The following is a 26,208-nucleotide window of genomic DNA, read 5'->3' as shown; positions in this document are numbered from 1 at the left end:
AAAAATATATTAGGTTATCAATGTAACAGCACAGGTCTGTCGCTAGCCATAATAAATTTAGCATTTCCACTACACAAGCTTGGTTACTATTAGTTTTCCGGTAGTGTATTACATTATTTTGGTGTACCTGACAGATGCTCGGTGTAAATATCGATAACATTAGCTAGTTAGCTTACGAACTAGCTTAGCTACATCTCCGTTTGTAAGATAACCGATACATAACTCTACCTTCGTAGTCGTGGATGTATGAAGAAGCATATAGCTTAAACCCCTTATCCAGCTTGCTGCCCGGTGTTTTAGACGTCGAACTGCATATTCGGTGGACATCCGTGATCTTCATCTTTGGTAGTTCTTGGAGACATCTGGAGTAGAACTGTGCCATATTTCATACTAGTCGCAAACCGGAAACGGATGATTCTGTTTTGCAGTATACGGAAGTAAGTTGCGCATAACCCCTATTACGCTGCGCTCAAAGTTTCAACTTCCTGGTCACAACAAAATCTCAACCGCTAAAATAAAACTCAAGTTTCCACAAGTATATTTTAACTTCGGATTTTCATTTAGAAACATATAAACGGAAATCTATCTCAGCAGATAGTGGTTAAGATGGATGGCCAAAAATGAGAGAATAAGAGGGCGACAGTGGAAGGCCAACGCAAATTGAGGCAGACAGCTCAGTGAACAGTGAGGTGACATCACCTCCCCCTGAAGTGCCTGTCTAAAAGGCCTGAGATGAAAGCAGAACAAAGATAAAAGAAGGCTGACCAAAGCACAGCTAAGAAAATCTCTGGAAAATAAGTGGGAAACAAACAGACACAAAAAAAGGGGCAGACTGAGATTTATAGATTCATATTTACATTGCATCTGTGACTCCAGACCCTTGACCAGACCTTGGAATGACAGAGCATGCCCATTAACTGGCAGCTCAACAAAAGTATACTTTAAGAAATAAAAGCAGGAAGGTAAAGTGGCATGTGCTACATCCTTACTTAGGCAGCTGGGTGAAAGCCTGGAAGCCAGCCTTAGAGGCCACCAAGCGTCGGATGGCCTGGAACTGGCTCTCCAACTCAGCATTAAGAACTGGCAACTCAGTCTCCTGGGACAAAAGAGCCAAGATGGCGTTGTTGATAAGCTTCTCTTTGTTTTCAGAGAAAAGACCCTAAAGAGAAACAAGGAGATAAAGATGGGGAAATTAGTGTGAATCCTACTTAGGCAGATTGGTAGACATAAATCAGACAGGAACTAAACACACTCACATCTTGGGTTACTGCATGCAGCACCCCGCTGTAGGATATGTTGGCGTTGAATCTGTATACTGCATCTGCAAAGTTTGTATCTGAGCAGAGGAAAAAGGGATGAATCAATTTACCAGAGGAACAGATGAATCACCTAATATCTTAAACAAGATTCTACAGCAACATAACTGGCTTTGTGATCCTTAAGCACAACATAAGCCCAGTTTTTACCTCATGTATTATCATTTTACTTGAGTCACAACCTCAAGAAATTTGGGGTAAAAAAAAAAAAACTGATTTAAAAAAGGTCATATAAGACAACTTACTGAAACTCTGGAGCATCTCAGAATCCTCAAAGACGTATTTAGAAAAAAAAATTACAGCTGTAGCCACAGAAACCAATTTAACCAATTATCTCAAGTTGCTAGATAGGACATACACTATGCAAGCACTTTACTAGGTACATGTGAACAACTGAATGCAATCCAATTCAACAGTCCTGCCATAACATCTATGTTTTATGAACCTCATAATGCTTCAGTTTTTGGTGAAATTGTCAAAAATTCATTAATTTAATTATGTTTTGACAGCAACAATAATTAATAATAATGCTGTTGTACTTGACAGCATTATATCTGCTTGATAAGTAATGATGTATTAATCTGTTTCTAGGTCCAAACTTTTGTTCGTTCTCCTCCTTTCCATACGCCACAGTGTTGTGTCCCCATTGTTTCAATAAATCCGATTCAAAAATCATTTTACTGCTTTCCTTGCAATGAGAAGGAGAAAAAGAAATGGGTACAGCTGATTAGGCAAGTCTCAATATTCTTAAATTAATGCTTCATTTAATGAAAATAAAACTTGGCTAACTAGTCAACACAAAGTTAATGTAAACACTATGCACTGACACATTTTACACTAATGAAAGTAACAAGTAAAGTTGGGAACTAATAAAAAGGATATAGACATACAACTCAATATATACTGCTCAAAAAAATAAAGGGAACACAACATAAGACATCCTAGATCTGAATGAATGAAATATTCTTATCAAATACCTTGTTCATTACATAGTTGAATGTCTTATTTTCCCTTGTGTTCCCTTTATTTTTTTTGAGCAGTGTATATACCCTCTATATAGGAATAAATTTAATATGGTGTGTAATAAAGTTTGGTTACCGTAATTTCCGGACTATCGAGCGCACCTGACTATAAGCCGCACCCACTAAATTTTAAAAGAAAACAATTTTGTACATATATAGGCCGCACTTGTCTATAAGCTGCAGCTGTACACAGAAAGATTTTTTTTAACTTTTAATTAAATAAATGCTTTTTCCTTACAGTGCCTGTAACACGGCTGGTTAAAAAAATAAAAAATACAGTAGCCTACCAGAAAAGTCATTGATCACCATCTTGATCTTCCTCCTTCGCACTAAAACCACTAAAGTCGCATTGATGCCAAGCTTACATGCAGCAGCACTATTTCCTTCTTCGACAGCCAGATCGGTCACCTTTAACATATGCATTTCTTCGTGTGTTTTACATGATGAGGGTGTGTGCATGAAGCACAAAAAGACTGATCTGAAGAATTTAGTGTGAGTGCATTTGATTTAATTCGAACAGTTTCATTGGTCCACTGTGACCTGTTCGGTAATTTCATTGGTCTGATGTGACGAGGCTAAATGTATTGGCCGTATGAAGCTCGTTAGCCCGTAAAAAATCCATAAATTAGCAGCATCATTGTTTAAGCCACAGGGTTCAAAGCGTGTGAAAAAAGTAGCGGTTTATAGTCTGGAAATTACGGTATTATGCCACCAGTTGGAACGGCTACACTGACTACTCCTTTTGAATCTTAAGAACGCAATGATTTTTTCATCCCCACAAAAAAAAAAAAAAAAAAAAAAGGTGTTACTGTGTAGAGGGTGACAGGCTCCACCATTTGGGTCTGGTGGATTTTGTGACACTTAACAAGTAGATTGAGATGTGTTCCTAATATTCTGGCCCCCTCATGTATGTAAATGAGAGGACAAAAACAGACAGACAGCCATGGTTAGAAATGTCTTTGGGGAGCCTACAAATACCTTTGGATCAGTTTAACATGTTGCTACACAAATCAAAATAAAATCTACATCTAAGCCAATTTAAACATATGATATAAAATCCAACTCAATTTCAGAAACATCATGAGATCCGAGGCTTTGACTCACTAGGGGGTGATGCCAGGAATTTGAGATGCAAACTCTCCACCTCCTCATCCACGGGCATGCTCAGTAGGCCCCATCTTTGCCCTCGCTGCGTGGGGGCCATCTTCACGCACACGTCTCTGTTGCCTGATGCACGGACTCCATCAAGTAGGCTGGCTAACAGGGAGTCCCTACACACACATACAAATAGTCTCAGATAAATGAATTACAAATGAGCTGTGGTGTGGAGCACCATCTCACAGCAGATACATGCGCCCATACAAATTCCTCATCTTTTAAATATAGTAAGTAGTACATAAAAAAGACAATAAGTGAGGCCAAAAATACTTTCAAACATTTAGCAAACCCCCTTATGTACATAAAGAAAGGTGTACGTCTGCGGACCTCTCTGTGGAGGAGAACTTCCTGATCTGACCTCTGATGAATTCCACTGTAAACACCTGAGGGTTGTCTACATCACAGATGAGAGCAAATACCTGAAGGGAGATGAGAAAGAGTGAAAAGAAGACGGGGAGATGGGGGTTTACTCATATCGCACAGACTCAAGAGCTTTTATCCAAGCTATAAACTTGTAGTGATGCAGTTCATACATAATGAAAAAGATAAACAGTTCAATTAACATCTTCAGAAGAGTACAGCTACACCGAACAAAAAGGTTTGGAGTAATAATATTTCAGCTTGAAATGTTTAGTTATTGAGAGCTCACCTCTTCAAAGGGTTTGATCGTGACTATGTTGTATGAAGCTGGGTCTCTCTCCACTAAACATGTTTCTGTCAGGGCAAGGATACGCTTCACAGGCTCCTGAAGGAGACCAGGTAAACATACGTGGGTCAGAGACAGCATAATGGATTTAATTACTGTACACAATTTTAGAGCTGAAGGCAGTGTGCACTGAAACAGTAGATATTGCCCGATTCTGACTCTCTTATATTCCCTTGGCACTGCTAATATTAGCAACTGAAATATTAAGTCAGCTATTACAAACCAACTCATTGCAGCATGACTCAGTATCAGGAACACAAAGGATACTGATAAGGTATACACACACACACACACACACACACACTCTTCCTTGATGGCAGCAGATGTGAGTGAGCACCAGTCTACACATTTAAAAGTGTAATAAGATGGTATCCAACTTCATAAACGTGGAGACAGTTCCATTTAAAAACTTAAATAACCAGCATCTCTGGCAATGCATCTGGTTTTCTGATAATAGACAATATGGGTCAGAAAGCTAAAGCTAAGAGAAGCCTAGTGGGTGTGTGGTACCACACTGCTACCATTCAGGACTGAGAACAACAGGGAGCAGCAGGGTGCTCTAACCGGGTGGCGAGGTGTGATCTTCTGCACCACGAACTCAGCCAGTGACGTGATGCTCTCATCCGAGCTATATTTCCCCAACCTGTCTGTCACAAATGCTTCAAAGGTCAGAGCCTCTTTCCTCAGTCGCAATGTGATGCCAATGAAGTTGCCAGCATGCTCAATGGCACTTCGGATGATATCATCCCGGTGCTCTGAGGCAAACAGATGCTGAGAAGAAAAAAAAAAAAGCAATGGGAAGAGAAAGGGAAATTACTCCTTTATTTTAAGATCTAACAGCTCTAGTGAAACATACAAACACAAAGACACAACCTCTGTGAATGCATACCAGCCTACTGAAGCCCCCATAAAGGATGCAGAATCCTCCTTGGTAAGCAGACACCTCGACAAAGCCCTCTATGTTACGATAGTCATAGGAACACAACACCCGGTTAGTGTGGGGGTCAATCTGGTCGATGCCGCCTGGTGTCACCTCTAAACTCACAGGCTTCCGTGCATCACTCCAGTGATGCTTGTAGCAGTTGTAACGCTGTCAGAGTTCAACACACGTGTTGTAAGACATTCTTTTCAAGGTCACCACATTGGCAAACATAAACAGTACTCAAACTGGATAACTTGTGTTTTTTAATCATAAATTTGGTTTTCTAGATCTTAGTACTTACCCTGCCAGTTATCTTTCCCTCTGAAAATTCAGTTCTGAATCTCTGTGAATAACAACAAAAAGAAAGATATTATCTGACAGTGTTGACTTGCACAACTTAATTGCAAAATTACAATTAAACTGAATAAGCTTTATAGGGAAACAAAAGTCTTCTTTGCTGTTTTGTAATATCTCAGCATAATGAGCTTATTTCTTCACAACAACCAAATATCTGCTGATTCACATGTGTGATAACACCTACAATGTGTCACAGAGGTTGTGATTTGCAAGCTCAGTGTAGACAGCAAAAAGTGCATCAATGACACAGCTGGAAAGCATGAGTACAACACATCAAATACCAGTTCTGAGGTCTTTTTAAGAAATATGTTTATAAGGTCTGTTTAGTCATCATTAACAACATGGTGCAGTTTAAGGCTAGATAAAAATATCAATTTTCTGATTAATTGCAACTCTTACTTGACCAATTCAATAACAATTCTTGAAACCCCAACATCAGTCTTTGCATTTTCACCATTTCTCAGTACACGAACAATGAACTAAAAGTTACATGCATACACAGGTGGTTGTTTTAGTAGTTTTGCTTTTGTTGAATGTAGAAACTAATTTGACTTCCTAAGATTCTGAGAAGCACTTTATGCTAAATTGGTATTGATATGAAGTAAACGTTTCATCATGAACTGAACCGATTTAAATTAATGGAATCAAAATCAAGCTGAGTCGAGAGATTAGTATCAATATCCAGCTCTCGGAGAGCTGTGTGTGTGTGTGTGTGTGTGTGTGTTTGTTTCTGCTCACAAGCGCTTCTGTCAGCAGCTCTGTCCGGTGCTCTGTTGAGAATTTGAGTGTTTCTGATTTCTTGCTGCCACCTTTGCGGAATGTGAGGTTGAACTCTGTTCCCTGACCTTTTCCAACAGGACCAATACCACAAATGTCTCCGTAAGGCCACTGGCAACGCAGACAGCAAGAACAAAGAAAAACACGTGGTTAAAGTAACAGAATACACATGAAAAATGTTATTTCCTGCAAGCCCCTATTTAGCATTAAGTAAATGGTTTAATGTGGTTGCACTGTAAGCAGAACAACTGGTACTTCTCATATGGGCACCCTTAAGCAGATTGTGGTATAAACACAAATAATGAATGAAAACACAGTAAAACAAGTGTAATAATGTGTCTTCATAAGAGAAATTATAATTGATGACAAACATCAATGGACATTTAAAAATGCCCATATAGCTGCATACAACTACATTATAATATATTACAAACCGATTATTAAATGTTTTGTATACCATATAAATGCTAAACAGAATAACTTAAACTGTTAACACAATTTTACAGTACTTAGCATAAAATAACCACAACTCTATTTTCTGTTTAGCCACTCTCTTTTATTAATCGGGGAGGTATAAAGCCTAACTATGGTGGCCCTGATATGCAAAACAACAACATTTCACAAAGCAGTGACAAAAGAGAAAACACAACATTTCATCCCTGTAGGTTTTGTTCTCTTTGTTATAGTTGTTTTGTGAAATGTCATTGTGTTTTGTACCTCAGGGCCACTGTATATAACTGATATTGATTTACATATTTCATGTTCTGATCAGTAAATTCATGCTATTATAGAAGGAAGAACACAAGAAGTTATAAAACACTGCATTCAGCTTTTAGCAACATAACTATCGGCTTCAAATGAGAAGAGTTGCTGAACAAAACTAGGAGAGTTTCTATGACACACTTCATATTGTACATACTGACCTGATTTGTTACTTCTAGCGTGGCAGGGTTGTAAGTGGTTATGCCATGTGTCCCCACTGAGAATACTCGCTTGTACCTGGAACACATAGATGGGATGAGTCAGAAACATAGCCTACCCATACTCGGCTACACATGGAAACAACACCTACAACAACAGAGGCAGTCACATAACATTAGCAGTAAATGTGGGAGACAGGGTAAATGTGTGGCGTGTGGTTTAAACGATAAGATACCGATCCAGTCCCGAACACTCCAAATATGACTATTAACTTGTGATCTTATGATTTCCAATGTGATAAATTCGTCACATCACACAACTAACGCCCCACTGCATCTGACAGAGGGCTTGAAGGTGTGAAAGGACCAGGTCAATTTGAAATCCCATTGTAGCCCTCTGAAAGCTAATGATGAATCAAGGACAGATGATATCACTGGGGGTTAGTTAACTTATGATATCATCCAGGTTTGATATGCCAGTTTCCAGATATTTGTATGATTCATGGATTGAGATAACACACAACAGCTGCGATTTCTGCATTTTTACATTCATCTAGTTTTTCTTACTGGGGAATTTCAATTCTTTCAGTGTATTTCCCACATAACATGAGTGAGAGTGATTTTAAAATGAAAGGTCAACTTCTTGTGCATTAGCAGTTCTGTAACGAGTCACTCTTCAACACGGGAACAACAAACACTGCTGCACTGCGACAGTTAGGACAGTAAGGTTTTCTCACAAAGTAGGAAGGAAGTGTGAAACTCCGCTAATATTTCTGTATGTTAGTTTCTGTGAGAGTGTGCAAATGCACGCAGGCATGTCCATGTGTGACTGCGATGTGGTTTGGTACTACACAGTTTCAGTTGGTATTTTTACTCATTTCATAACAGAGCCAATTGATCACTGAAGAAATCTTGTTCAGTGTACACAGTTTAATAATAGTGTTTACTTTTATGTGGTATACATGTATCTTTATCTGTGTACAATACAACATAGTCTTTCAGCAGCTGAACAGCACTGAACATGCCGACTTAACTTTTTTCACTCTTGTACATGCTCATTAGTCCTGGATTAATTTTCAATGCCCACTGAAGTTATCATTTATACAGCTAATTTTATCAAAAAGCAAAGTAAAAAGAATTCAAATTGAGAGGTTACTTCTGCCTAATCCATTTGTACTTGTATAAGGAGTACATGACTAATGCAAACAGACAGGACAGGCAGTGGTCTGAGGCAAGGCTGAAGTGGAATATTAAGTACGTGCACATCAGAGTCAGCCTCATCTCTGTCTTCTTCACAATTATACAAATGTCATGTCATTTTTTAGGAAGCCTGTAGAGCTGTGTCCTGCCTCTCCACACATAGTGGCCTTGGTGCTTAGTGGCTTATTTGAGGCTGGTGTCAGCACAAAACTAGTTAATTATTCATTCTCTGTGGGCTATTTATTTCTTACATCTATCTTAGTACACAGTCAATATCCAGCCCTCCATGGATAGTGTGAGTTTGTAAAGCTAATACATGAGGTTTCACTTTTATTGTGTGCCTCTTCCTTCCCGACAAAGGCTGGATGGCAAAGCCGGCCACTATAGTCATGATCACCAGTCGTGGTCACGCCTGGCTCAACAACAACCCATTTCATAATATACTTGATGCTCTGATTTTAAACATTTAATAGAAGCTGTCCATCTTAAACATGAAACCAATGAAAGCATCCAACATAAAGATGATCATGAAGAACATCCCTTCCAAAGGTGACCGGAAAAAACTATTTTCTGACTGAAGCATATGGCAGTTAAAATGTAGGCAGTAATGCACTAATCGTCTCTCTCAAAAACTTTAGATGAGCATTTTTTTCCTATAGAGATAGAAACTAAAATAAAGTAATGTCTCCATTTAAGAGGGAGGGGGGAGTTGGCCACCACAGATGGGTGACAGAGTAAAGGAAGAACCTGAATAAATGAATGGTCTCTTCAGGATGACAGTGGCCCCATGCACAGGGCATGAGGGGTCACTGAATGGGACAGTATGAAAATGATGTGAATTATATGCTATGATCTTTGCAGTCACCAGATCTCAACCCATCTGAACACCAGCTTTCCAATTAAGAAAATTATAAAAATAAAGCTGCAGACATGTTAAACTACCTTGTTTTAAATAATCTCTTGGTAAACACCATTTATTCTTATACTATTGAGTTTACTTGACATAAATGAAAAGAGATATGATGTTCATGCTGGGTGGCATCTCATATTCCTTCCACTTCCAGTTTCAAAAATGATCACATTAAGCAACTTCCTGTATCTGACTGAGCCCTCTGCTCTGCTGTCTCTTCACTTTTTTATGTTTTCAAGATGTTGGTTGTCAAAAAAAATCCATGAAAGACCAAAACAACAATGAATGCACCTTAATTAACAGCATGTTTGTCTGTGTATACAGAATGCATTATGATGTATTCATATGTGCAATTGAGCACAATTGTTATCCGAAAATGATTAAAAACCTCAGTGGGTCACATTGGGTGCCATGTTTCCTCATTATAAAAAATATGGGGACTTTAACGGTCTCCAAAAAAATAGCTGCTGCAGCATGAGGCTTCTGCTGAGTTGTTGTCTGGCGGCTGTCCAGTGTAGCCAACTGTCTGAGACTTGGTTAACGCAGGCACCGCTGCAGCTAACGTTCAGGACACGCATTATTCTGATTATACAGGTTTCCAACAAAATCAACACAAAAGCGATTACTGCCCTGCTCTCAGTGGAGATACATTTTAACAATGGCAGTAAAAGCTGACAGATTTCCTGAACTGATAAAGTTAGTGACAGCATCCTAAGGACATCTCTAGGCCACCAGCTGAGCAGGTATTTCCAGCAGTACCTACAGTGAACAACACATAGGCTGCTCCTGACATAAGGTGTGCATACATAAAACCAGGAATGGATGTTGCCTGACTAGTCCCTGAATAGCAACAGACAGGAGTGGAAGCTCCTTGGCATCTGTTCCTTCAGTTGTTAATTTCCTCAGATTTTACAGCAGACATAGATCATGTCAGTTGCTAAAATAGTTTTATTAAGGAAACATTTATTTCAAAAATTGTTAACAATTAGCCGATGTGTTAATGAGACCAACTACTGACTGAGGAAACAGCTTAAAATCTGCATCCCTATTTTAGTTATGTAAAAAGAATTAAAACCAGGTCAAACCTGGTATCTTTTGCTTTGGCTAACAGGTATGTTGCCTTAGTATGTCACTTTGACAGAAAACCAGGATATAACACTTCTCTTTCTATTGAAATGACCCAATCATGAGCCTGCTGTCAAATGTCAGTTTCCAGTTGCCTGAATATGCACACTTGTGTGTGTAATTATAGCTGCTTCACTTCATCATATGAGGTTTCTTTTTCATTTCTCTGGGCACATTTGACTTTCTCATTACCTGCTCAAGTTGTCCTGTGCTCTTTCATCTTTCAGCCTCTTTCTCTTTGGAGCATCAGTTAGATTACCACCAGATGTTCAATAAATTAGGTTTCCAAAGCAGACAGATTCATCTGTTCACCAAAGACCGTCAGAGCCCAACTTTTGTTCAGCCCAGGTCAGAAGGAAGGCATGGATGCAGTCAGCAGGCACATGTCGAACAGTTCAGATAAAGCACAGGTGTGGGTTTATAATGCGTCACTGTGTTGTTCTAAATGTGGCATCACCTTCCACTGTCCACCAAACATACATCAATACTCGTCCCGTCAGACACTTCAGGAAGCATTAGCAGGAGCTCTGATGATGGCTAATGCTCTGCAGCCCTGCTTAAATTACCCAGGTCAATGGCAGGCTTTAATGGGACAAAAACGTTTAGAAAGCAGGTACTGGTAATATGATCCCACTGGCTCACTGCTCAAAATCGAGCTTGTATATTCTACTAGCTTTGAGCTAGTATATTTAATCTACAGGTCTATATCTGTATTTAGCAATAACCCCCGAACAATAAAATGAAAACAAACAGGAACCAAAAGCACAGATAGAATTAAACTACATTTGATCAGTATGTTTCTAAACAGCAGGCCATTTACATCACAGATACAGTATGTTGGCCTCATTCTATTGTAACATACTATACTATTTTTGTGTGAATATCCACACATTACATAAAGGTTAATGTGACAGACACACTGTACATACAGTACATCCAGCTGCAAAGATACTTCCTTCATGTTCTAAATAGCTACATTCAGAGAAGATATCAATTAATGAAACAAGTCTGTACCTATGAAAATACAGTATCAGCACACAGTACTGTATTGTAAGGTACTGGAATAAGACTGCTGACTTCTCTGCTCAAAATATAACAGTGTGGGAATAATATCTCTACCTGTGGGGAAGCAGCTTTCTGTGCTTTTGATACAAAAAAACAAATCTTATCTTGCTTGAGACTAGATCTGTGCCATATTCACAGCCCCTTTATGTTTTAAAGTTGCATTTCATAAGAAGTTGAAGTTCTTCAGAACACATCACTAGTGATGATCAGTGACTATTGACAGTGATCTGCAGACCTCTTATCCTTGGCTAAGATAGTTAAGTTAACACAATGGAAGTGCTGAGTCAAGATTTTGGGATTTTCCCAAACCTCCTTCACATGACAAGAGTTAAAGGTACAACACCTGATTTCTTTTCAGCTGGGTCTAGTGAGACTCAAAACAAGCTCTTTCCTTGTTTGATAAACCAAGAGTGGGACAATGTGTAAAATCCTAGCTAAGCACTGTTAAGGTTAATGTTACCTTGTAAACCAATACAAAGAAGATGTGAATTAGACAAAGCCCTGAAATCCTGCCAGTTACAAGACAAGCTGTGAGTCTTACTTTCCCCTCCAGGAGTGTTTGGTGGTGTAGAAACAGGCCAGGTCTTTGTTGTCTTTGATGACATTCATCTTTTCAAGGAACCTACAACACAGAGGAAAAGTTATGTTATTACTTTTTTTTATTCAACACAGAAAAAAACATTCAGACAATAAAAAGGTGAAAGATGCTAATTTGAGCATTACTTGAGGAAAAGCATTTAAAAGAATTTTTAGTTACAGAGCAGAAAGATTTCAGGTCACAGTTGATGTCTGTCCTAAAAGAAGTCACCAAACAAATATCTGGAACCAAGAAATCATTACTACATTAAATTTAACACACAGTCCACTACACTGTCACGCACACTTCACACAGTCATCCAACACTGTACAGCTAAAAGAGAAAGACTCCCATCAGATACTCTCTCAGCTAAATAACTAATACAGAGAAAACAATGATTATCCCACGAGAGAGAGTTGTCCATCACTCCGTGAATGACTGATTCTTCACAATCATTATTTTTATCTAAGAACCACAGCATCAGTGTAGCATTTCCTTATATGCACTTTAACAGGGTCACTTTGAAAAGACACTAATTTAAAGAACAACTGGGACAAGGCATGTTTGGCAAAAATTAAAAAGATGTCTTCCAGGTCATAAGGACAAAACAACACAACAGTGCACCAGTGCATACGTGTCAATCGGGTTTGAAGCAAAGCCACTGTGGGCTATTGATCACCTTTGGATAAACAGCGGTTAGGCTATGTCTTATTTTCAACTAATCTAGATGAAAATTTATCATAATTTAACCTTATAATATCTTGACACTCAAAACTGGACAACAGATTGGATTAAGTAATCCTAACTCCAAAGAAGTTTCTTTTCAAACTTGGACAAAACACAAAGCACCTTGGAATGGTTAATAGTGGTACTTAGTTTAATGGCAGATTGTTTCTGATGTGGTGGCGGCTACAAAGACAATCCTCACCAGACCAAAGGAGGGAATAACTGCCTCTCCTGACCTTAGTGCAGTAATTTGCTGGTAGCTGTACAGTGACAAAGGGAACCTGTGTCAGCACTCTGCCAGGATCCTGGAAAAATCTGACTGTGGTTTTCCTTCCTCTCCTCTTCAGAGTACATACGAAGCAGGGAGCAGCAAAATAAGCACAGATGATGGAAACCACCGTTCACCAAGAGGAAAACTGTCTGGTGTTCAAAGACAACAGGATGCAAATACAGGGTAGTATCAAGTGCCACAACACTGGTTGAGGACCTCTGGCAGTTTTTGGCATCTCTATAATTGATGTCTGTGCTAGAGAAACAAAGGTGCAAAGAACAGGCCAGAGCTAAGTTTTGCACCAACAGTTTTTTCTTCAACGCACATTCATAGATCTGCATAATGATTGTAATCCAAAGCAGGGGGCTGATGGAATGCACAACAGAAGATGTTAGCATCTCACAGTGCACAGCATGCTCTTTGCTGATGAAGAAGAAGGCAGTGTAGTTTTTTTATTATATTACAGTGATGTGTGTAAAAAAAATAAAAAGACCAAGGCAGATTCCAGAGCTGGATTATGTGATTACTTCTCCCAGCTCTTCCTGCCTTTATGCAAAGCATTCATATGCTATACATGAGAGTTTAGCAAAAAAAAGTAAACAAAAGTAAAAACAAATGGAACACAGCCCAAAACCAAGTACACAACATTTACATGATAACTTTTTCCAGACTTCTCACAAATCTTTCAAACACTTTAAGATAACATGGTTCTGATCAATGCTAACATAATGTTTGCTGTTAAATGAATACCTCTGACAGTTGGTACAGTTTCAAATGTATACTGGCACTTGGTTCCACCAAGCAGCCCTGCTAATAAGATTGCATCAAACCTCTCAGAGGCACCTAAATGAGCTGCTGAAAACAGACTGTCAACCACATATTACTGGCTAGGAACTACCTAATTAATCTACAGCCACGGGATATATGTGTCACAACAGTTAAGTATTAATAGTGTGCAAACAGCTCTTTCGCTCTGTTTGTCTGTTTAGTTTTTAGTCCGTTTTCTACTTTATTTATCACAGCTGCTGGAAAACAGGTCGGATCATCTGATTCAAACACAAAAACTGAGTACAATGGTCAAACTATCATGTGCCATTACATCATTATATGGCCCTAAGGCTTTTTTTATATTTACAGTTGAAATGATGTTGAACTTAAAGCTACCATACCAGAACTGCAGTGCAAGAAAAGGAAAGTAAAATGAGCCAAAGCAGAGCATTGCATCTACAAGGTCATTCACAATTGCATATGAATTTGACCAAATATTTCATATAGACAAAAACATAAGGTGTGCATCATGCTGGTTTCTGCAATATGGTTGTCTACTTTAAAGCTTCGTTCCTGCACTGAAGACATGTTGCAATGCACCCCTTTATTTACCAATTATATGAAGCAATCTTTTTTCCAAGAAAGGAACTTTCAGCCCTGAAACTGAACCACTCTTCATCTCCTGTGGTTGAATTGCATAAACGACTTGCTTGCAAAATGTAATAACCTTGTTGATTATTTTGACACGTGACTTCACATATTAAGAAATTAGAAATTGAACAAAACGGGTTCATTTGACCATGTGCGCTGGCTCTTGATATGTCAACTAAATCCATGACAAGCAGTATTAACGTTACCTGGCTGTCAAGTAGCTAGCCAAACTTTGCTTCATTGCAGCAGGCCTAAACGATGAACTGGAGCAAGACAGTACAGCTTAGACGATGTCTCATACACTATTGCTCCACCTAAGTAAAGCACATAGCCGCACATAGCCCAGACACTTTTGTTATCAGCGTTTGTTTGCCAAATGTTAAAATGGGGCTGTGTCAGGCTAATGCTGGGTTAGCCACAAGCTAACAGCTAACTAGCACTTCACTGAGGCTTTGTAGAAGACCAGCTAGTCGCATTAGCAGCGGAGATCAATCAAACATGGAAGAAGATGCCTTGAAAAAAAAGTGGCAAGTACAAACGGATATATTTACCTGTAAAAACACTATGATGTGTTATTCGTAGCCGTCCCTTAGCCCCCCACCCTCCGCTGAGTGCGGCCGTTGCGTCTCAGTTTTCACACTCTGGTGATGAAGGTCCTCAGTTACGCCGTATTCCCCCCAACAGGTCTCAGGACGCTACCATATTCCTGATAACAAAAGTTGCTACTGCGCACGCGTAAACCCTGCCTGTCATGCGGATGTCAGCTGATTGGTTTTTCTGGACACGGAATTATCGAAATACCTGACCCGAGATCAGTTTTTCATCAGTCTCATCAGAGTTTGAATTGACGGGTACAGCACAGACCGACCTCCGAACGGTTTAATTGTGACTGGCTACTGCGGAAACTGGTTTTAGTTTCCAGTGCGGGGTTATTTTAAATTATAAAAACTATAGTACAGTATAAAAACTAGACAGCAGTGGTGGAATGTAACTAAGCACATTATCGCAAATACTGTACTTAATTACATATTTGAGGTACTTATGTTGTACTTGAATCTTTGCTTTTCATGACACTACAGTTCAATAGGAAATAGTGTACTTCTTATTGCAGTAAACAGTTACTAGCTTTTGTTTCTAGACATTTACAAAATTTTCAATATTTTAATAACAAAATTTATTTCATTTTGGATTTAACTTACAAAGAAGCAGCCATGATTTGTCCCATCACTTAATCTATTTAAACCTGTACAAAAAGAATACTAACTGATGGATGTGCTGTAAAATTTCAAGTAAAAACACTGCAGTGTGCTTAGATTAAGTTATGAAACTGCTGTTGGAAGCCTTCAGGAACTTAGAGAGATGTGAATGCTATATATGAACAATGATGAAACATGTTTGAAGTTACAAAAGATAAACTGCAGTACTACAAAACATGGGAAATATGTTTCTAAAGTACTCAAGGAATGCCAACATCATCTCATGTACAACACCACAATGACAATAAAGTCTTGTTATCTTATATTGCAATAAAATTTCATGATCTTTCAACAAGCTGTATGCATTGTAAAATGGTAGGACCTTAATAGCTGTGAAATTTTGTAGCTGTGGTTTTGCTGTGAACATCCTTATAGTGGCTCTCCATCTATACTTTATTGTAAAGAAATCAGTTTCATAATACACTTTAACAATATCAGGACCTACTTTACTCCTCTGACATTTCCTTTCTAATGCAGTAGTGCCATCTACTGCTCCAGAATGACAAAGACAAGATAGTCAGATCAGATGTTAACAACCTAACTAAAAATAAAAGTGTACATTTCCCAGTGATATAGGGCACAAACTGTAGACATCTGTAGATGCCTGTATACATCTAACAACATATTTTCATTTAAAAATATTGATGGTATTTTAAAATACTGACATTAGTAAACAAGGAATGAATGAGATTAGACATGATAATGGTAAAAAATAGATTTAAGTAAAGGCACGTTTATTTGTATAGCACCACCAACAAGAAGCAACTCAAAGTGTTTTGCATGACATTAAAGGCATTAAAAAAAAGAATTTAAAGGAAATATATATAGCAGTAAAAAAAAAATCTAAATAGGATTTTAAAGTGTAAAATAAAACACAATATAAAATAAGATGGAATTGAACATTTAGAACATGGGGGGGATTACATCGTAGTTGCATAACAGTGCAACATATGAATAAACAGTCCTACGTTTTATTTCACTGAAACAATAGCAAACAAAAAAGTCAAGCCTTTACTTTACTATTAAGAAAGTTTTCTGGGAGTTTGTCCCAGTTATGGGGTGCATAAAACGAAATGTTGTTTCTCCATGTTTGGTTCTGACTCCAGGGACAGTAAGGATAAGTGGCCCAGGCATTCTGAAAGGTTTGGGCAGTTCATAGCTTCAAATCAAAAATGTATTTTGGCCTTAAATCATTCAGTTTTTTTATTAACCAAGAGCAGTATTTATATTTGTGAATGCATTTGATTTGCATTATATAGATTAAAAGTTAATAAAGGTGACAATAATTCATCTCTAAGTTAATGTAGGGCTAGGCTATATGAAAAGTGACTATTGTGAAATTTTTGTTCCATGTTGAACGTAGCGACATTGAACGCACCTCAGTAACCAAGGTGATGACGCCTATTCTCCGTTACCAAGGCATTCTCAACACTAGCTGGATGGCTAGGCTATCTGATCTGCCATCTATTATAACTATAACATAACCTTCATTTAGCCTCTACTTCGAATAGAACAAGTAAAATAGCTCATTAGAACCATCGATTCCAGGACATTCTTACATTACTTTAGATTCTAGTCTGTTTGCTGTGTGACTAAATTATAGGCCGAAACACAGATTTTCCGTTTGGATCAGCTCAGTCTACAAGCTAGCTAACTTAGCTTAGTTACATTAACGATAGCTGCACAGCCACCATGGTGAGTTATTGCAATCATTTGCTGTTTATAGGTAGCTAGGCCACTTGTTGGCTTCTAAATGTTAGCATGCTAAACGTCTGCCTTTGTTGTTAAAATGGTGCCCGACCTTGATTCGAAGAAGTTAGCAGGCATATATGTGTGTGTGTGTGTGTGTGTGTGTGTGTGTGTGTGTGTGTGTGTGTGTGTGTGTGATACGCTCTCATTTGCTGTTTATAGGTAGCTAGGCCACTTGTTGGCTTCTAAATGTTAGCATGCTAAACGTCTGCCTTTGTTGTTAAAATGGTGCCCGACCTTGATTGGAGGAGGTTAGCAGGCATATATGTGTGTGTGTGTGTGTGTGTGTGTGTGTGTGTGTGTGTGTGTGTGTGTGTGTGTAATAGGCCCTGTCACATATTAGCAAGTGGAAATCCTCTGCAAGTTCGGCTGGCTGTGGTCATTATTAAAGTCTCTCTGCCAACCTTTAATTCACCACCCGCTGTTACTAATGGCTTTTTTCGTCTCCATGTAGGCTGAATTCGGGTTTAATGAACACCATCAGAATGAAGTTATCAATTACATGCGATTTGCACGTTCAAAAAGGACTCTGAGGCTCAAGACTATCGACTCATGCTTTGAGGAACTCAAAGATAGCAGGTGACTGGGCATAGGTTTTTGGTGTCATTGTTTGTAAATTAAACTTCCACTTCACTCATTCTGTAACTTAGAAGTATAATATAACAATGAAGTGCTTTTCAGTTCAGATTGATGTGTGATATGTATACATATGTGCATATATATTACTGTCTGAAGGCTAGTGGAGGAAACCTTCACAGTGGATGAGGTGAGGGAGATGCTGGATGGGTTGCAGGCAGTGGTGCGGGGAGAGGTGGAGATAGAGCTCATCAACACAGCGCACACCAATGTGCTGCTGCTCAGACAACTCTTCTCCCAGGCTGAGAAGTTTTACCTTCGACTGCAAAGCGATATTTCAGAACTGGAGAACAGGTGAGCAGTGAGACATGAAGCAGTTTAAAGCAGATGAAAACATTCTCAAATTAAAATGATTTAAATGAATGTGACAAGTCAAGGTTGAGTAGAGTGTTACACCAATGTAACAGTAAGAAGTGAGCTCTACATACACCTTCATGAGAAAAGCTTCTCCGCTTTGTTCTGTAGGCAACTTCCTCCTCAGGACTGTTTAGGTTTAGATCTGTTGCATGTTATGTGTCAGGCATAAAGGTCATTGCCATGCCTCATGCGTGCATACACTATGAATTTAACCATTTTTCCATTACAGTGGTTTTCATTTCACGCTTATTCTGAAAACCACAACTTCTGCCATATTCTCAGTTCACCCAAATTACATGTTTTTTTTAGTAATCCATAATGGTATTGAACCACATAGATAGAGGTTTTACTAAGGTTTTAAAATATCAACATCTGAGAATTCTGCAGTCTGAGAGAGTATAGGTAAGTGATTGTTGATAAATTACTATAAGGAAAATAAGTCACTCCAGAAACAGTGCCCTTTTTCTCAGATTTCTCCATTTGCAGACCTTACTACAAGCAATTCTGTCCACATTGCTAAGTACCACCAGGGGTAAATGACAAAAATATGTATTTTGTAAAATTATTCTTTAATTTATGAAAGGGTTTCATTTATTTTTTACTGTCAGGTTGTGTATGAGTGTATATTTGTGATTGTCATGATGTCATTGGTTTGTGGCCACATGTTATAAGACTACATATAAGTCTACATAAGTTAAATGGTCATTCTTCCTGTTGATATTGAGCAATGACCTCAAGAGTGCCCTAAGTTGCCTTATGTGCCCTATGCTGTTTTTTTTATATTAGAATGCTGCACATGGAGCAATGTGGGCATGCACATGTGATACCATATGAACTGTTGTCACAAGGTACTTTGCACTCATGATATTGTGACAAAGGAAGTATTAGGGCTTTTTGGCACAAATATTGTCAGGTCTTAGACCATAGCTGAACAGTTTTATAGATTAACAATAATTCACTGTGACACAATTTAGAAGAACTTGTTAATCTGTTCTGAAATTAAAGATGAGTTGAGGTGTTCAAAATTTTGTCTTTAAAATACACTTATGTCAAACTAAAGCCCTGTTCCTCTTTTTTGCCAGTGAGAGGGAGGAAACAAGACTTTTCCATTCTCCCTCACATCACATTATCTGGTTATCTTCAGTCTCAGAGCAAAAGGTCATAAAATTCTGACACACATGTGGCTGGCTGATTGTTAACACAAGCTAAACCACTGTTTGCCAGCTCATCCTACATAAAATTCCCCAGTTTGGTTGTTATCTGTCTGTGATATTGAGGTGAACTCCATGTAACTTTTGACCTCCATAACCTTGTCAAAACACTGTGTGTGTTTTGGGCAGTTTCTTTTAGTTTGTTTGTATGTAGATGATGTTGATGGGTGGATAGATATGCCCTGAAGCCTTTTACAAGGCTTAGCCCTACGTGACTGAAATGGTGTGTAACGTGAGGAATACGCCCTATGTCACAGTCTACGTGTTTTTAGCTGCTTTTGAAAAACCACATTTAAGCTTTCCAGAGAGCACATCTGTTCACCACAGGCATAAGTTTTATATCATACGTGCTATTCTGCCATCAAGAACAAGGGTGTTTCTTTTACCTGCTAAACCATCGTAACTGCCAAATAATAGATTACTATAACATCACAAAACATAAACATAAGCATCGCTCTGGCAATCTCACACTTGTGGCATGTGATTTACAGATGAACAGATCAGGTACACCCTCTTCAGGACTGCTTGCAAAACATTTACAGTTACCTTCCTCTGTTCTTTCCTTTGTTATTCTGCTGCCCAATTCTTTATTCTCCTCTACCCATATAGGGAGCTGTTAGAACAAGTGGCTGAATTTGAGAAGACTGATTTTAAAACCACTAATAAGGTGAGCATAATGTGCAGCTCTGTCACATGTAAACCTTTAAACATCACCATTAGTGCAGTTGTCATTAGCCATCGTTCAAATGATATTTAGACCACATGGAATTCAGTAACTAGAGAGCAGTGCAGCACTCCTGTACATGTTGAGTAGTTTTATATGTCAGGCTGCTGTCAGAGAGTCATGCACTACAGAAGTCACACATCACTGAGGCTGATGTGGCTTCATGAAGCATTATAAAAAAAGAACTAAGTGCTTCACTTTCATGGGTTTGGCTATCCTTCCCTTCCTCAACTGTAGGCACTAGTCATTTTCACATTTCTAACAAAAGCAAGACTAAACAGGTAAAAACAGTTTGTTTTTTTTTACTGTACAATAATGACAAAGCATGTCCAACATGTTTTAGACTAAGGAATAAGCACTGTCCTCTCATTGTTTCTACTTTATTCCCAGATAAACCAGGAAACAAGTAAACCCAAGTTAGCACCACTGAACGAGGGTGGGGTATGTGAACTTCTCAACAAGGTAAAGAAAATATTGCACGGGTTACATGTACAGAGTAGTTTCAGATAAAGCTGTTCCCTCATGTATCATGTTCATCATGTTCATGCAGAACACTTTCTATATGTTGATTATTGTTTCAGGAGATTGCAAGATTACAGGAGGAAAATGACAAACTAAAAGGCAGGCTGCGGACTTTAGAATCCCAGGTAAAAAAAAAAAAAAATGCATATTTTTAAGCAGATCTCATCTTTCATCTTACTGGTTTACATGAATAATATTACATTCTGATTAATTTTATTAGGCCATGAGTGCACTAGATGAGAAAACAAAGGCAGAGAGCGCTCTGAAAGACCTTCAGAAGGTGCAAGGTGAACAGCAGGTATTATTTCTCATTTGACTTGCATCATTTTTGATTATGACATTTTGAGTTTGCTTTCCATTTTACCACTTTTACTTTTTAACACATTTGTTTTTATTGTTTTGCATCTGAGCGCTTGCTGTCATTTACTTTGTTCTGCTAACTTGGACCTAAAATGGTATGTATCTATTTGACCAAAGTGTGAACAGGAATAGAAGGAACAGGTTCTGTAGTAATGTAGCAACAATTGCCATTCATTCCATCTTTTTCCTTTAAGCTGGCTGCTCAATCCCAGGAGATCAGCAGTCTTGAGGACACAGTGGCAGCTCTGAAGGAGAGCTATGAAAGATCCCTCAGTGTCAATGCTGCATCCAAAAAGGATCTGCAGGAGAACCTGATTTCTGCAAAACATGAGCTTCTTCAAGTGCAGGAGCAGCTGGCCTTAGCAGAGAAGGTACATTACATGACAGTAGCCACTATTTACTAGTTAAAAGCCCTGACAATATATTTTCTCTGTTAGTTTCTTACTGTGAGTGATGTGTTAGGGTTCATTTTCTGCCAAAGTCAACAGTTTTGGTTATATCACATAAGAGATTTGTGCATTTGTGCACCCATCAGCGAAATCGGATTCAGAATTTGATTCAGCAGTTGTGTGTTTGTTTGCATATGTTGCCAAGCCACTACAATCAAATTAGCTTTTTACAAATAAATCAATAAGGAGTACTTGTTATTCTGGCCAGTTTTCAGCATGGGTGCATTCAGCTTCTAATCTCTTCATGTATGTATATGGCGTGCAGGAGTTGGAGAAGAAGTTCCAGCAAACTGCAGCCTACCGCAACATGAAGGACATCCTGACCAAGAAGAACGAGCAAATCAAAGAAATCAGAAAAAGATTGCAGAGGTGAGCTGTCATCATTAGGGCTAAAATAGTACAAACAATGTCAGGAAACACATTTGGAAAATCTGGCTTACTTAGTAAAATTTTTATCCAATATCAGATTTGTGTCACTCATCTGTTTCAGATATGAGCCCGATGAATGAGTTCTACCCAAGACAGCTGGTTAAACACATGTCCAGAGGCCAAGATGGGACCAAAAGCTTTTGACCGTGTTATGGACAAGAAACCACCAGTTTCACTGCTACAAGATAAAAGAGACAGAAAAGCTATTATTTATTAATGCTTTACCTGGCATCTTGAGTAATTTTTGGCTCCACTAAAGACTGGGGCATTGTCAATACACACATCTGAATAAACAAATGACACAGTAGCAAATGATAGCCTTCTTCAGCTGTGCTTTTATTTTCTAAGTCTCAAATTGGAGCTCACTTACAATAGCTAGCAGACTTTCCTCAGTGCTCTATGCAATCACTGTCATGTCCCTGTTTGAAGAGGCCTTGTCCATTTGCTGATTTGAACAGATAGACTGTCTGAAACTTTGCAGATCAGTGTAGGTAATGCTTAGCTTTTTAAGACAATTTTTTTTATTGCTGTTTTCCTGATCATAATTTTAATAGCCATTTTGTAGTCAAAATCCAATCCATGATTGAGATTGTCAAGCAAACTCCAAGGTAGTTTGTTTATTATTAGTGAACATCTTCAAAATAATGTTTTCTGACCCTCTGAGGTTCCTCCTGCTTTGAACTTGCTACCGAAACATTTAATATCTCTTCAGACAATGATGTTTCCAACAATCTGATATTCTCTGAAAGTATGATCAATGAAAATATAACATATTTCTTGCATTTATTTTTTGTGCTCTTGTGTAATGATGACATAGCTCATGCTTACCTAAACAATATTTTTGTCTGGAAATTTTGCCTGTGTACTTTTTGTATTGCTGTGGGTGTTGGAGTGTATAAGAAACAAATCAGTATACACATGATGTTCATGAAGTAATGCTCTTGTAGAGTATGATACATCTACCCTGTGTTACACTAGATGTACATTTGTTTGTATAGTGCAAAATTATGGGTTAATAAAAGCTGTTACCAAATCATTTTTAGAGTTAAGTCATTGTAAGTGAGGACGTGGTGCCCCAATAGATGAATGGTTACGATGCGATGCCCCATAATAATAATAATAATAATAATAATAGTTTATTTATATAGCACTTTACAACTCCAAAGGAGCACAGAGTGCTTCACAACAAAACATGTATACACTAATAAAAAACAGTACTAAAACAAGAAGACCTAAACAGAATAAAACACAAATTTTAAAAATAGAAGGAATAAAAATCTTCCATATCAGGACACAAACAGCGTAAAACAACGAGTTAAAAGAGGGTTAAGACTGGAACGGGTTAGGCACCAAAGGCCTGTCTAAAAAGGTGGGTTTTTAGAGTTGACTTAAAGGCCGCTAGTGTAGTTATGGACTGTAGCTCTGGCGGTAGGGAGTTCCAGAGCCTGGGGCCATACACGGCAAATGAACGATCGCCCCATATACCCGGGCACAGTGTGTGCGTGACGTCGGTGAGTGTGGCTGTTGAGGTTTACCGCAGGTCTCCTCTGTTTCCCGTCCTGCATAATGGGCCAGAACTCAGGGGAGAGACTGAAGAAAGAAGCAGAGTGGCATAACACGCTGAACAGTGTGTTAGGACTACTTGGAGGACACATTAGGACTACTTGTGAGGCTGCACACATTTTCACTGTTGTCAGCAGAGTTATTATTATGGTTTATTGGTTCTGTGTAATTTAATTCTGAATCATGGAGATTGGCCAATTTAGTCAGATAAGACCAAGAATTTCCTCTATCTTTGAACTCGTTAAATATTAGGAAATCTGAAGGTGTCAAGTGATCATCAGATTTATCCTCGAGCGGTTTGTTTATACCAAAACTCCACAATGACGTGCCAAGGACACTGGTTGTGTGAGAGTTTGTTTTTTAGTTTTTGTATGCAACACTTTTAATCACTTCATGTGCTTCCTCTGCTGTTTCCAGGTCCTGAAAAAAAACTCCTTGTTTTTGCCATGCCTGTGTTAACCAAAGTGGAGTGAGACAGCAGCAGCGTATGAAATAAAGTGGTCACCTGTCAGTTAACCGTCACCCCACTGTTGTTTTCAGTGAAACTCTTCAAGCCACAGATTATCCTGAGTTAAACCTGAGCTGCTTTTGCATCATGTGCAGGAGTTGTGTGGTGTACCTTTCTGTGCAGAAAAAGGGGCGGGGAAAAGGGGCACTCAAGAAAAAATGGCTGGTAAGCCTGCAACACTACATCAATATCCTTTAAAACCTGCTGTCGATACATAAGAGATTTAAGGTGATATTATTTTTTTTATCTACCTGTTTATTCTTATACCAAATTAAAGATCAGGCAAAAGAGGGCTAATTTGCGTGCCTATGTGTGGGAATTCATACTTGTGCGTGCATCTGTTTCCTTAGAGTAACCATCATGTGAAAACGTCTGTCAGTTTCATATAGGATGCCAACTGTCTACCAGTGCATGACATAAATCACAGCAAGCAGGTACACAGGAAGTGGTGACTAGTCTGTGAATACTAAACTCAGTCTCCTGCACTGTGACACTGTTAGTATTTTCCCACAATACGGGCAAATGTTAATACATATCAGTGGTGTAGCCATTCACAACAGCTTCCTGCTCTTGACAAGGCATCAAAGGGGTTTTCTCAGTTTCATTTATGCAAGACAAAGGCTTCTGTTGTTTGGCTTTTCTTCAGAATCATCAAGCACTTCAGGATTTTTGCTTGTGAGAAATTATGCACATTTCACGAAAGTTTCTAAATAGAGGGTGATGTCCAGAGTAGAGCATAATGTTTACAAACAAAACCTGGGTGATTTTTAGGGGAACAATGGATAGTTTATATGTTTGTTTAAAGTGAGATGATGTACAGTAACTTTTGATGGAAGAAATAATATCTCTTTACCCAAACAAATGAAGCACTGAGTACATCAGCAATGCATCTTTTCTCACTTCGATTTAATGCATTCCAAGGTGCGGCTGCCTTGATCTGGTATGACCAGTAGTTTATAGTGGCTAATGGTAGTTAATCTTAGAAAACTTTAAATAGATATAGCTGCTAAATGGACTTTAACAATAGAACAAATAGGGAAATGTCATGACTACCTATGGGTGATAAAGGAAAACCCAACAGTGGGGTGCTGGACCACCATGTGCCGCCAGAGCAGCTTCACTGCACCTTGGCATTGACTCTCCAAGTCTCTGAACTCTACTGGAGGGATCAACACTATTCTTCCAAAAGATATTCCCTCATTTGGTGTTTTGATGATGGTGGTGGAGACACCGTCTAACATGTCATTCCAACATCTCCCATAGGTGTTCATCTGGGTTGAGATCTGGTGACTGTGAGGGCCACAGCATATGATAATTTTCACACTCACCAAATCATGACTGTTTCACTTTTAACTCTTTATCCTAAATGTGTATGAGAGTCTGTGTGCATATGTGACAACGTTTATTGTCTATTGTGTTTATCAGCTGCTGACCTATGTCGCATGTACACTCCCCTGTCCGCCTTTCCCCCACCCACTTACCCTGTAATGGTAACAATAATAAAGACAAAAATGCCCAAAAATAACTTAGAAGTAGTAATGAGCCTGCAAACAGGGTTTTCTGCCCTAAGCAGACATACAGGCCAATGTGCACATGAGACCGAGGACAGTCTTTTCTTTTGTCTGCTGTTAATTGCAAAGCTCATTATGCAATGTTAGAATAAGCCAGGAAGTGTTTGTAAAACGTGCGGTTCAGTGGAATTTAGTTGTAAGGAAAACCACTATCTCTTTGCAAAGATCACAATGCATCATTATGTATTTACTTGGGGCTTGATGCGTCACTGCCTTCTGTTTTAGTTACTAATGAATAAGGTTTTAGTTTTGACCTACTATAGTAGTCATATGCTCCTTTCTGCACATGTTGGGTTGTGTATGCCCACAGACCAGAACAGTGCAGTCAGTTAGCTGCACTTTGGCCATTAGTGAGTGAAACCTATCACTCAGTCACTTTCTTCAGCATCTGATCATGACACA

General features: G+C 38.7%; 2 protein-coding genes across 5 annotated transcripts in view; one reads left to right on the top strand and one right to left on the bottom strand.

Annotated features, from left to right (window-relative positions):
• Positions 1 to 15,209, bottom strand: part of dnajc13 (DnaJ heat shock protein family (Hsp40) member C13) — a 38,595-nt gene extending 23,386 nt beyond the window's left edge. Inside the window, exons 1-13 of one of the 3 annotated variants that reach the window (XM_020617466.1) lie at positions 15,023 to 15,209; positions 12,020 to 12,100; positions 7,182 to 7,257; positions 6,220 to 6,369; positions 5,426 to 5,467; positions 5,092 to 5,292; positions 4,767 to 4,973; positions 4,146 to 4,241; positions 3,824 to 3,915; positions 3,443 to 3,609; positions 1,257 to 1,336; positions 990 to 1,159; positions 858 to 890 (exon numbers count right to left, since the gene is read on the bottom strand). In XM_020617466.1, the coding sequence (XP_020473122.1) occupies positions 858 to 890; positions 990 to 1,159; positions 1,257 to 1,336; positions 3,443 to 3,609; positions 3,824 to 3,915; positions 4,146 to 4,241; positions 4,767 to 4,973; positions 5,092 to 5,292; positions 5,426 to 5,467; positions 6,220 to 6,369; positions 7,182 to 7,257; positions 12,020 to 12,087 (1,382 nt within the window). In that variant the 5' untranslated portion in view covers positions 12,088 to 12,100; positions 15,023 to 15,209. The remainder of the gene's footprint in view (positions 1 to 857; positions 891 to 989; positions 1,160 to 1,256; positions 1,337 to 3,442; positions 3,610 to 3,823; positions 3,916 to 4,145; positions 4,242 to 4,766; positions 4,974 to 5,091; positions 5,293 to 5,425; positions 5,468 to 6,219; positions 6,370 to 7,181; positions 7,258 to 12,019; positions 12,101 to 15,022) is intronic. The other 2 variants (XM_020617464.1, XM_020617465.1) reach the window with 2 other exon arrangements.
• Positions 15,210 to 17,132: 1,923 nt separating this feature from the next.
• lztfl1 (leucine zipper transcription factor-like 1) lies at positions 17,133 to 23,193 on the top strand. Of its 2 annotated transcripts, none has more exons than XM_020617500.1 (10): positions 17,133 to 17,422; positions 17,931 to 18,055; positions 18,212 to 18,406; positions 20,290 to 20,347; positions 20,795 to 20,866; positions 20,986 to 21,051; positions 21,147 to 21,224; positions 21,499 to 21,657; positions 22,001 to 22,104; positions 22,226 to 23,193. In XM_020617500.1, exons 1-10 carry the CDS (start codon positions 17,420 to 17,422, stop codon positions 22,242 to 22,244), a joined length of 879 nt encoding a protein of 292 aa, XP_020473156.1. In that variant the 5' UTR covers positions 17,133 to 17,419; the 3' UTR covers positions 22,245 to 23,193. The 2 variants fall into 2 exon arrangements, with proteins under 2 accessions (XP_020473156.1, XP_020473155.1); XM_020617499.1 differs by having other exon boundaries at positions 21,481 to 21,657.
• Positions 23,194 to 26,208: the final 3,015 nt, after the last annotated feature.

Source organism: Monopterus albus, unplaced genomic scaffold (assembly GCF_001952655.1).
Source record: "Monopterus albus unplaced genomic scaffold, M_albus_1.0 scaffold190.1, whole genome shotgun sequence".
NCBI lineage: Eukaryota > Metazoa > Chordata > Actinopteri > Synbranchiformes > Synbranchidae > Monopterus > Monopterus albus.
This window is presented reverse-complemented; position numbering and strand designations above follow the sequence as displayed.

Bases quoted from the DNA above. Each gene is read 5' to 3' on its own strand.
- lztfl1 (XM_020617499.1), top strand. The intron at 21,225-21,480 runs GTATTATTTCTC...TTTTCCTTTAAG, and splicing joins AGGTGCAAGGTGAACAGCAG to CTGGCTGCTCAATCCCAGGA. The intron at 21,658-22,000 runs GTACATTACATG...TATGGCGTGCAG, and splicing joins AGCTGGCCTTAGCAGAGAAG to GAGTTGGAGAAGAAGTTCCA.